Raw genomic sequence first — 12,313 nt, 5'->3', positions numbered from 1 at the left:
CCACTGCCTCTTTCTTTTTTTTTTTTTTTATTGCAAAAGTTTTACAATTACATTTTCACCCCTTTTTTCACCCCCCCCCCACCTCCCTCCCCAAACTTCCCATCCTCCCTAACCCTCCCTAACCCTCCCCCCCCAGACTTCCCTATTATGTACTCATAACTAATAACACTGATATATAAGCTTGAACCCATCCCTCCCCCTGTGTAATTTTTCCTCTTTGTCTCTTTACATTAAAATATTTCTAATACATTATTTTCAAATAAAAGCTATTTGATACTTTCTAGTTTGGTATTTGTTCTGAACATATTCTATCCACCTTTTCCATTCCCATTCATAAGTCTCTTGTGGACAGTCTTTTAAATATGCTGAAATCTTCGCCATCTCTGCAAAACTAGCCATCTTCAAAGTCCATTCTTCGATAGTGGGCAAAGCTTCATTCTTCCAATATTTACCTATCAACAATCTTGCTGCTGTTATCATATACAATATCAGTTTTATTTCACCCCGTGTAAAACCCTTAACTATACCCAATAAAAACAACTGTGGAGAAAATTGAATGTTTTTCTTCAAAACATTCTGCATGACCCACCAAATTTTTATCCAAAAAGCCCTAACTTTCCTACAGGTCCACCAAACATGATAATACGTAGCATCTAAACATTCACATCTCCAACATTTTGGCTGAACATTAGGGTACATACATGACAACTTTTTAGGATCTAAATGCCATCTATAAAACATTTTATAAAAATTTTCTCTCAGGTTTTGCGACTGTGTAAATTTAACATTCTGAACCCAAATTTTTTCCCAAGTTTCCAGCATCACTGGTTCTTCAAAATTCTGTGCCCACTTAATCATACAATCTTTAACTAATTCCGTTTCTGAATCTCTTTCTAACAAAACATTATAAAGCCTTTTAATATGCATTGGACCTTTCTCTCTTATATGTCTAACCAATTCTTCCTCATGCAACATAATACCAGTTTTTTGGTCCTCTTTCCATCTCAGTTGTAATTGATTATATTGTAACCAAGTTAAGTTAAACCCTTCATCCAACAGTGTCTGTAATGTCTTCAGCTGCCATCTGCCCGCATCTGTGAAAAGAACCTCTTTATATAAAAACCCCCCGAGTGACATTATATTTGTATTCCACAAAGTATGACCAAGATCCAGCCATAGCGGTATTTTATAATCCCATTTGAGTCGGTGCTTCTTCCAGACTCTCATCAAAGAGTCTCTAAGTATATGACTTTTAAATACTTTATCTACTTTGTCGTCATAAAATAAATAAGCATGCCATCCAAATTCAAGATCAAAACTTTCTGCATTCAATATTCCAGTCTTTTTACTTCCAAACCAATCACTTGTTAAAGTTAAAGCTGCTGCATCATAATATAACTGTAGGTTTGGGAGTTTAAGGCCTCCTCTTTCTGGAACATCTTGCATAATTTTCAATTTCACTCTCGGCTTCTCGTTCCAGACAAACTTATTCACACCAGACTGCCAAACTTTCAGTTGTTTATCACTTTTAAGCACCGGAATCATTTGAAACAAAAACAGAAATCTTGGCAAAATATTCATCTTAACTGCTGCTATTCTTCCAAGTAAAGACAGTTGCAGCTTTTTCCAAGTCTCCATGTCTTTCTGAACCTCTCGCCACAACACCTCATAATTATTTTGAAACAATTTCATGTTTGATTCTGCAACCTGGACTCCAAGATATTTTACCTTAGTTACAATTTCAAAACCTGCCCTCCTTTCAAGCTCATGTTTGCGATCTTGTGTCATATTTTTAACTATCATTTTAGTCTTTTTTGAATTCAGTCTAAAACCTGAAACTCTACCATAGTCTTGTATAATGTCCTTCATCAGGATTGTTGATTCCATTGGTTGTGATAGGGTAACAACCAGATCATCTGCAAATGCCTTTATTCTATAATCCTCTTGCCTTATCATTATGCCTTTCAAAATTTTAGAGTCCCGTATTGTATTTAGCAAGACTTCCAATGTTAAAATAAATAAAAGTGGGGACAACGGACATCCCTGTCTTGTTCCTTTTTCAATTTTAAACTCTGTCGTCAGACTTCCATTAATAATAATCTGTGCCTTTTGCTCTTGATAAATTGCTAAAATCGCCTGTATAAATTGGTCCCCAAAGTCCATCTTTTTTAAAGTCTTTAGTAGAAAATTCCAATCCACTCTATCAAAGGCCTTCTCTGCATCCAAAAAAACCAGCACTGCAGGAGTCTGTTTATTCCTATCAAGATATTCCAATAAATCTATTACTTGCCTTACATTGTCCTTCATATATCTGCCCTCAATAAATCCCGCTTGATCCTCATGAATCACCTTTTGAATTACTGGCATCAACCTGTTGGCTAATACTTTCGCATAGATTTTATAGTCTGTATTCAAAAGAGATATTGGTCTATAATTCTCTGGTTTTTTAGGACCAACTTGTTCTTTTGGTATCAAAGATATATAAGCAGTTGTCCATGATGGGGGTATTTTACCCCCTTGTTGAATATTGCAAAATAAATCTCTAAGTTGTCCCACCATTTCAGCTTGTAAAGTTTTGTAATACACTGCGGTCAAACCATCCGTGCCAGGAGCTTTGGCTGTTTTTAACTGTTTAATTGCTGCTATTATCTCCTCCTCTGTTATAAGATGATTCATTCTTTCCTTTTGTTGATCAGTAATTTTTGTAACTCTCTTATCATTTAAATATTTTTCTATAAGTCCATTCTGCACCTCCTCTTTGGCATATAGTTTGGTATAATAGTCCACAAAAGCTTCTTTAATTAATTTTTGTTGAAAAATTTCTTTCCCTCCAATATCAATACTATCAATAGTCCGTATACTTTGTTTTTTCCTCAGTGTGTAAGCTAACCATCTGCCCGGTTTGTTAGCGTTGCAAAATGTATTATGCTTCGCATATTGTAAATTTGTTGCAACTTGTTCCGCCATAAGCATTTGAAATTGGTCTTTCAAAAGTTTTATAGCACTTCGTATTCTTTCATCTGTTGGGTTTTTAATAAGTAACTGTTCTTTATTCTTTATTTCCGTTTCCAATTCAGATCTTTTCTTTTGTCGGAACAGTCTATGTTTAGAGTTCATGTAGATAAGTACCCCTCTCATATAAGCTTTACTTGCGTCCCAAACAATTTCAATTGGGGTACCTTTATTCAAATTTGTTTCAAAAAATTCTTTCAAATGCTTTTTAAGTTCTATTGTATTTTTTTCATATCTAAACAAGTTCTCATTTAATCTCCAAGAACGTCTCTCAACCTTATCCATCTCAATTTCTATCCATACAGGGCTATGGTCAGTCAAAGTTCTTGGAAAAATCTTTGTTCTTTTTGTCTTAACAAGTAGATCATTTGACAACAGGATAAAATCAATCCTAGAAAAGGATCTATGTCTATCAGAAAAGAAAGTGTAATCCAATTCTTTTGGATTATGTATTCTCCAAACATCTTTTAATTCCATATCTTCTTTCATATCAAAAAAAGTCTGTGGTAGTCTAATTCTAGACTTTGCCAAACTCTTTTTATCTAGTTTAGAATCAATTACTCCGTTCCAGTCTCCCATAATTAAAATAGATCTATAGTCCCATTGCAATATTTTAGTATGTAACATCTTATAAAAATAGTCCTGTTGTTGATTGGGAGCATAAATTCCAATCAAAAGAATTTGGCCATTTGCTGTAAACAATTCAATTGCTACAAACCTACCATCTTGATCTGCTTCTATAACTTTAGCTGTTAACTTTTTATTTACATAAATAACCACACCATTCTTTTTCTGCGAAGTTGAAGATATAAAATGTGTTCCTAGTTTTGAGTTTATCAAATATTTTTGATCTTGAGTTGTAATATGCGTTTCTTGTAGACATATTATATCATTATTAAATTGTTTCAAATATGTAAATAGTTTCTTCCTTTTCTGTGCTGAGTTCAACCCATTGACGTTCCAAGATAAACACTTAAAGGTCATCAGCCTCTTTCTGGAGCACAGAGCAAAATGCTTGAAGATCATCCGAAAGCTTCGATCTCGCTCCTCCCATCGCTCCACTCTCTTGTACAGTACTCTTAACTGCCTTCTTGTCTTGTCTTTCCTGTTGTTGTTGTTGCTTTTGTTTAAGTAGTTTAGATTGAGCTCTAGTTATACGTTGATCTTTAACTTCAGTCAACTGAATCAAATCCAAAATTGGAGAAGAATCAAACAAGGGCTCACTCAAAAAACCTCCTTCTGCACCTTGCACTACTTCTAATTCCTGCTTAGACTGTTCTTGCAATTGCCTCTCTTCACTCTCTTTAATCTCCAAAACTGTGGATGTACGTGGAGATGGTGTTCTTTCCTTAAGAATAGTAGTGTAAAAGTGTTGTGCCTTCTCCACGGTATTCAACCGATATCCTTCTCCCTTATATCTAAAAATTATCCCAGCAGGAGCGTCCCACCGGAAGGGTATCTGTAAATTTCTCAATTCCTTAACAAGAAAACCAAATTCTTTTCTGGCTTTCAACATTTTAGGAGGTAGTTCTTTAAAGATTTCAAGTCGTGAACCCCCCACTTGTACAGAAGTATGAAAAGATTTTTGCAGGATATCATTTCTAATTCCCCTATCTGTAAAATATATGACCACATCTCTAGGCAGTTGTCTTTGTCTGGCCACCCAAGAGTTCACTCTATAGCTTTTATCTATTTTGTGAAATACCACATCAGGATTAACTTGTAAAATCTTGGCCAAGGCTTCAGAACAAACTTGTCTCAAATCCTGTCTCTCCCCCTCTCGAATTCCCCGAAGCCGTATGGCGAATTCCATCGCCCGGAATTGTATCATAACAATCTCATCTTCAATTCTCTGCATTTTATTGTCAACTTCATCAATTTTATAATCATTGTCTTTCATCTTGACATTAACTTCTGATTTAAATTCTTCAACTTTAAAATCAACTTTCCCAATAAATTCTGCCAGGCCAGACACCACTTCTGAAATTTTTTTGGTCACCTTATTTTGATTCTGTTTCACCATATCTTTAACTTCATTAATTTCCTGCATAAATTCCTGATGTGATTTTTGAAGTTTATCATCTATCTCCTGTTGACATTTTAAAAATTTATCATCCAGAGTTTTAGAAATAAATTGTTTTAAATCTCCCACATCAAATTCTTTTTTCTGGGTCTGTAACTGCTGTGCAGAGGGAGGCTGCGTTTCTTGTTTATGTGTGGGGGATCCCCCCCCTGCTGCCTTCCCTTCCTGCTTCTTTGAAGCCATCTTGCCACGTAGTCTGGATTTTCTAAAAGGGGAAGTTCCTTTTCCTTTCCCTCCTGCACAAAGACTTCTAAAAAAGTCCCCCAGATTTAATCAGTTAAAAGCTAAAGTAAAACAAAGTCCAGTATTAAAAAGGGAGAAATTTTCCACTTGCTTCTCTTCTCTTATAGCAAACAAAGTAACTTTGCAACAACTTGGAAACTTGTAACACAAAATAACTTCACCAATCCACATTCATTGGCTCGTTAACTTTAAGGCTAAGCGCCATGTTTTTTTTCAAAGCACTTTCACTCACTCAAATTTGTCTCGGTTTGAAAAGTCAACAAAGCGCTGATACTTGCGTTTCCAAGTTTCAGGGTTCAGATAGGTTCGCTGTTTGTTGACCACTGCCTCTTTCAAGGCGGCAGGAAAGACACCCTCACCCAGCGAAGCATTTATAATCCCCTGGAACCAGCCTCGTGTCACCTCCCGAGAAGCCAGCACTAACCAGGAGGGACACGGGTCCAATAAACAAGTGGTCGCGTTCAGTCTACCCAGAATCCTGTCCACGTCCTCAGGGGTCACAGGATCAAACTCATCCCAGATAACATTCTCAAGACCTGCCCCAGTCCCTCCCCCTGAGACTATCCAGTCGGAGTCCAGATCTTCCCAAATCTGAACGATTTTGTCATACAGATATTGAACAAAATCCTCGGCTCTACCCTCCAAGGGGTCCTCCCGCGCTTCCTGGTGGAGCAGGGAGCGGGTCACCCTAAACAGGGCGGCCGGGCGATTATCTGATGATGCAATAAGAGCAGCAAAATAGCTACATTTCGCTGCTTTTATCGCCACTAGGTAATTCCTAATATGAGCTCTTACCACTGTCCGGTCAGATTCAGAAAGACTGGCCCTCCAACTACTCTCTAGGCGTCTTTTCCGGCGCTTCAACTCCCTCAGCTCCTCAGTGAACCAAGGAGCTAAATGAGATCAGCGCCGGGTCAGAGGCCGCAAAGGCACGACCCGATCCAGAGCTCCAGCGGCCGCCCTATCCCAGGCGGCCACTAGGTCTCCAGTCGAGGCGTGTGCCAGAGCCTCAGGGAATGGCCCAAGCTCCATCTGGAACCTATCCGGTTCCATCAGGCGCCTGGGGCGGAACCATCTTACCGGCTCCGCCTCCCTGCGGCGGGGTGTAGTGGTTCAAAGGTCGAGACGAAGGAGAGAGTGATCAGACCATGACTATATCCCCTATCTCGAGATCACTCAACCACTGTCCAGAGACAAAAACCAGATCCAGCGTGTTTCCCCCCGTGTGGGTAGGGCCATGAATTAACTGGGTCAGGTCCATGGCTGTCATGGAAGCCATGAACTCCCGAGCCACCTCAGATGCCTCACCAACGGACGGCAAGTTGAAATCCCCCATGACCATAAGCCTAGGGGTCTCAACTGCCACCGTGGCGATGACACTGAGTAGCTCGGGCAGGGCTTCTGCCACATGGCAGGGAGCCAGGTATGTGATCAGCAAACCCATCTGAACCCCGTGGCCCCATTTCACAAGAAGGGATTCACAGCCGGCCGTCTGAGGAACAGTGGCCTCCCTCGGTCTCAGACCTTCGTTAATAATAACCGCTACCCCCCCGCCCCTACCCTGCAACCTCGGCTGATGGAATGCGCGGAAACGTGGTGGGCACATTTCAACAAGAGGGCCCCCCCCTCTTGGCCCAACCAGGTTTCCGTAATACCTGCCAGGTCCGCTCCCCCCTCCTGAACAAGATCACAAATGAGGGGGGTTTTATTTACTACAAACCTGGCATTGCATAACATCAGACGGAGGCCAGGGCCCTGAGGATCTGCGCCACCTGGAAAACGAGTGGAGCTTTGGGGGCCGGAGCGCGCCACCGCTCGAAGACAGCGGGCGCGCGCTCCCCTAACACGATATGGCCCCCTGCTCCCGCCATATCTACCCCTCCCACCCACAGTACTGATGGTAAAAACCTTATCTGGATGAACTTTATCCCCCCTCTTGACCCCGGGCCCCCCACCCCCCATGCCGTGCTCCATAGCCTTACCTGGCCCTCCCCTTAGTGGGTTATCCCCCATACCCATGGCCTTACTTCTGATCCAACCCTCCCCCCCTCCGGAACCCCTTAAGACATTTGCTAAAACTTTATATAAAAAACCCCTCAACCCCCTCTTCGCGACATGCCACCTCTCTGAGTTCCAAAGCCCTTCATCGAGGTAGGCCTTCGATAAAATGGAAGGCCAGGCTTGCGAGAGGGGGGAGTCTCGCAAGGCAAAGAGCTCAGCCGGTGAATACATTCCTGCAAGTTCACCTGGGGAAATAGAGTCAAGCTAAGGATTCAATGATGGTACACTTAAAAGTCCAGGAGAGACAGTTCACCATTTTGGCGCGGATCAGAACCGGGGCTCCACTGTCCTCTCACGGCAGTGGAGAGGAGTCTCAAGCCGATGTCCTGAGAAAACAATGACCAAGCCACCCTCTCACGGCGGCTGGTATCGACAGGTCTAATTCAGTGGCAATAACAGCAAGGTGACTCCCTCGGTGACCACACCCAGGCTTAAGCCTCTCCACATAGCAAGGCATTGTAAATGTGACTGGGACTGATGATATAGCCGGAAACCAGGGGTCAATTATAGTCAGGTCAGGTCAGGGGTCCAATAAGTCCAATGCAGTCCAGTGCCGGTGCAGATAAGGTCCAGATCAAATGGCCACGGCCCCGCCCACGCCCATAACCAGGCCGCGGCGGGGAGGGGAAAATGGATACAGGCTAGGGGGAGGCAGGCCAGTCGCCCAACTTTGCCAAACCCCCAGTCTCCATAGGGTCTTCTAATCCCCTTTAAGCCCCGGTCTTCAGGGGTCTTCAGAAGTCAGCAACCAGTTAGACTGCATTCTTCCCTTCCTCCCTCCGCAGTAAATAACCGACCCTGGTAAAAAGGTCTAAAGTCGGTCTGAGAACAGCCAGGATAGTGCCGTTTCACCCAGCACCGCCCAAGCGGCCGTCGTTTCATCCCCAGCCGCCGCAGCCGCCGCTCCAACCGTCGCGGCCGCTGCTGACAGCTGGGAACCATATCGGGGTGCTTTTCCGGGGGGGACGCTCCAACGAGCCGCTGTCTCCCCACACCCCTCCCCGCTCCGGCCAACACTGGGAGGGCGCCGCTGGGGGGGACGCCAAGGCAACCCGGCGCCGCCCCGACCTTGCTCCAGCCTCCCGTTCACCTCCGCCATAGCCTCGCGGCGTTTTTCGGCTCCAGCCGCCCACGCCGATCATCCAGGGGAGCTCAAAAGCTCGCGACAGGCTGCCCACACATTCCTCTTGCTGGGCGGGGGCCAACAGCTGATATTCGGCCCCCCCAAAAGTCCTCAGTAAGCCCTACTTCTCCTCCGAGGCATCGGAGCTTCACCTACGAGCCGCCATCTTCGCGCATGCTCTTACTCACCCCAACAGGCGGAACTCGACCTCCAGGTAACAATGAGGATGCTCCAGGAACATGGGTTCACCGTGAACTGGGAGAAGAGTCATCTCACTCCCTCTATCGACCTTGTCCACCTCAGTGCACAAATCAACATCTTATCCAGCCTAGTCTTCCTTTCTCAGGAACGCCTGGTCATCATCCGGAATGTGGTGAGACGTGTGCAGTCTCTCAAGATGGTTCCTCTGCTGTTGCTTTCTCAATTATTGGGTCAGATGATTTCGAGTCTGATTCTGTTAGCGTCGTGAAGTTCACACAAAAAGATTCCCCCTAGACCGAATCAACAAAGATCTCCTCACACTTCACCTCAAACTCAGCAACAAGATCCATCCCGCACTTTGGGACAAATCCAAACAACTCACTGTCTGGAGAGCCGAAACACAGACCACCCTCAAGATAGACACACACACTAACAAACTCCGAAGACTACAAGAACACCAGAAACAAACCCCTCCCCCCCTCACAGCCACACATGAAACAAACAGTGCATAACATCTCAGATAGGATCCTCACCAAAGCCGAAACCAATGTCCTTTCCAAAGGATTCAACTTTGCAGTCGCTCCCAAACACATCCCCATTGAAACCATTATATGCAGAGTTGAAACGAGCCTGACCAAAGTCAACCCCGACGACGCTAACAGAATCAGACTCGAAATCACCAACATCCTCTGCACCAGCAAGCCACCCAAAAGCAACTTACCCAAAGAGGAAGAGACAGCATTACTTAACCTGAAAGAAGACACTAGCATAATAATCCTACCAGCAGACAAGGGAAACGCCACGGTGGTTATGAACACATCTGACTACCAAACCAAATTAACCAACCTACTCCAAGACTCCACATACAAACCCCTAAACACAGATACCACCACTTACCTGGAAAAAACCACTAGATCCAAAATAAAAGCCTCTCCCATCAGCAAAGAGATCCAGCAAAGAATCATTCCCAAAGAGAAATCATCCAAATGCCCTAAGCTCTATGGTCTCCCCAAGATACACAAAGAAGGAACCCCACTTAGACCCATAGTCAGCTCCATAGGCTCACCTCTGCAAAACCTAGCCAAATTTCTCGCCAAACAACTACAGCCCTATGCAGAATCCATCAACTCACATGTAAAAAACTCATTCCAGTTCATAGAGATCATAAAGTAACAAAACTTACAGCCCAGCGACCTACTCGTAAGCTTCGATGTCATATCCCTCTTCACCCAAGTGCCAATCAAAGAAGCCTTGACAGCTATCCAAAACAAATATAACCCCCCCAAGCACATCCTAGATCTGACCAACCACTGCCTATCCAACACAAACTTTATCTATAACAGACAAAAATACAAACAAATAGAAGGAGCACCCATGGGATCACCGCTCTCACCTGTCATTGCTAACCTCTACATGGAACACTTTGAAACCCAAGCTCTAGAAAAATCGGATCACAAACCCAAACTCTGGCTCAGATACGTAGACGACACCTTCATAATCTGGCCACATGGGAAAGAAAAACTGGACAACTTCCTCACACACCTCAACAGCCTACACCCCAAAATACAGTTCACCATGAAACAGAAGCGAACAACCAACTTCCCTTCCTGAATGTCTTAGTCTACAAAAAATCCAATGGCTCCCTAGGACACAGCATCTACCAGGAGAAAACACACACAAACCGCTATCTGCATGCACTCTCACACCACCACCCAGCACAGATCAACTCCGTAGCCAAGACACTCATCTCCAGAACAAAACGCTTAGCTGACGAACAACACCTAAAAACCAAACTACACACTCTCACTAACGTACTAATATCTAATGGATTCCAAAGAAATAAGATTACCAACCTAATCCAAAAAGAAACCCCCACTAAAATCCTAGACAGAGAACAAGAAAACGGCAAAGCCCTCCTCCCATACATAAAAGGCACCACAGACAGAATCAGCAAGATCCTCCACAAACACAACATCAAAACAGCATTCTGCACAAACCAAAAAATATCTACTATCCTAAGAAACCCCAAAGACAAAATTGAGTTAGAAAATCAAGGAGTATATGAAATCCCATGTACCGCCTGCCCCACCACATACATCGGACAAACCAACAGAAGAATAAGTGCACACATTGAAGAACACAAGAATTCAGTCAGAAAAGAGGAACCAACTTCTTCCCTGGTCCAACACTTCAAAGCCACAGGACATGATATTGACTTTAAAAAGATCAGAACAATCGCCAAAACTGAACACTTTAACAACAGAATAATTAGAGAAGCCATCGAGATAGAAAAACGTCCACACAGCGTAAATAAACGAGATGATACCTCCCGCCTACCAGCCATTTGGAAACCCGCCCTTATTGACAAACGAGTCCCTAACACAAAGAATGACACCAGACCCACACTCACAAGAGTCACACAGGATGTAACCACCATACATCCACGCAGAATGCAGACTCAAACCCACACTGATGATGAGGCACGACCACGGAGCAGAAGCCAGACCACAGCTGCATCATTAGCCACTTTAAACCCCTCCAATCCATACATGAAGCAGACTGACACCCACCATGAAGAGGTGGCACGGCCACGAACACGAAGCCAAACAACAGCAACACAGCTCACCAGCTCAAATCCCCCTGCTACTCAGACTAACCCGAGCACAACCAAGCCCCCACCTAAACAGAACACACACCCATCCAATCAGAGCACAGCCAACCCCCATCCAATCAGAGCACAGCCAAACCCCCAACCAATCAGAACACACCTTCACCCAATCAGAACACAGCCAAGCTCCCACCCAATCAGTTCACACCCCCACTGGCAGTTAAAAGGAAGAAACAGCTGCGATCACACACATTGCTCCTAGAAGCACGAAGCCGAAGACACCAGCCTGAAGATGACAAATGAGACTTCGTCAAAACGTTGCCAAGAAACCTCCAATTTTACGTGGGAGAAAACCCGAATAACCAAAGACCTACATACAAACACCCGCGAAAACCTCAGAAAATATATATATATATAACAGCAAAATGTTTTTTCCAATGGTCAAATGATATTGCACCACATATTATACAATATATTACAAGAATATGTTGTATATAGTTCAGCACAGTGCAATATGATATTATAATGGAAGAAAACATGTAAAAGATGGTAAATGATTAATGAAGTAATGAATGGTTTAAGTGAATGAATTAAAGTGATTTTTTCTAGGAATAATTTGCAACAGGTTCTTATTAAAAATATGATGGAATATTTTGTTTTTCAATCAATAGAAAGATATTCTGGATCAACAGCAGCAAGAAAGATATGATGCAGATTTTCATGGCATATGCATGTTTTGTGACCAGCTTTTTTTGGGTAACAGGTTAGTACCGAATATTTTACAGTATGTTTTTATGTTCATGAACATCCTGATGCTGTATAATTGGGGAAAGTTCAGATGGGGTTTCACAGAACAGCTTTCAGACATTGTTATTATATTATGCTTACAGTTTAGGGTAGTTGCCTATAGCAAAGGTGTGAACCACATAACTCAACAGCTATTGGCTTTTGTTGATCCTTAGCCATTGACTTTACCCAATAG

General features: G+C 43.2%; 1 protein-coding gene across 2 annotated transcripts in view; it reads left to right on the top strand.

Annotated features, from left to right (window-relative positions):
* Window positions 1-12,313, top strand: part of ZNF277 (zinc finger protein 277) — a 136,142-nt gene that overhangs the window by 81,410 nt on the left and 42,419 nt on the right. For both annotated transcript variants that reach the window (XM_034408857.3, XM_087874163.1), the window contains one exon: window positions 12,003-12,094. In XM_034408857.3, the coding sequence (XP_034264748.1) occupies window positions 12,003-12,094 (92 nt within the window). The remainder of the gene's footprint in view (window positions 1-12,002; window positions 12,095-12,313) is intronic.

This window comes from Pantherophis guttatus, chromosome 7, assembly GCF_059756535.1.
Source record: "Pantherophis guttatus breed Tessera chromosome 7, ASM5975653v1, whole genome shotgun sequence".
NCBI lineage: Eukaryota > Metazoa > Chordata > Lepidosauria > Squamata > Colubridae > Pantherophis > Pantherophis guttatus.
The sequence above is the reverse complement of the archived record's forward strand: the minus strand, read 5'-3'. Positions and strand labels throughout refer to the sequence as shown.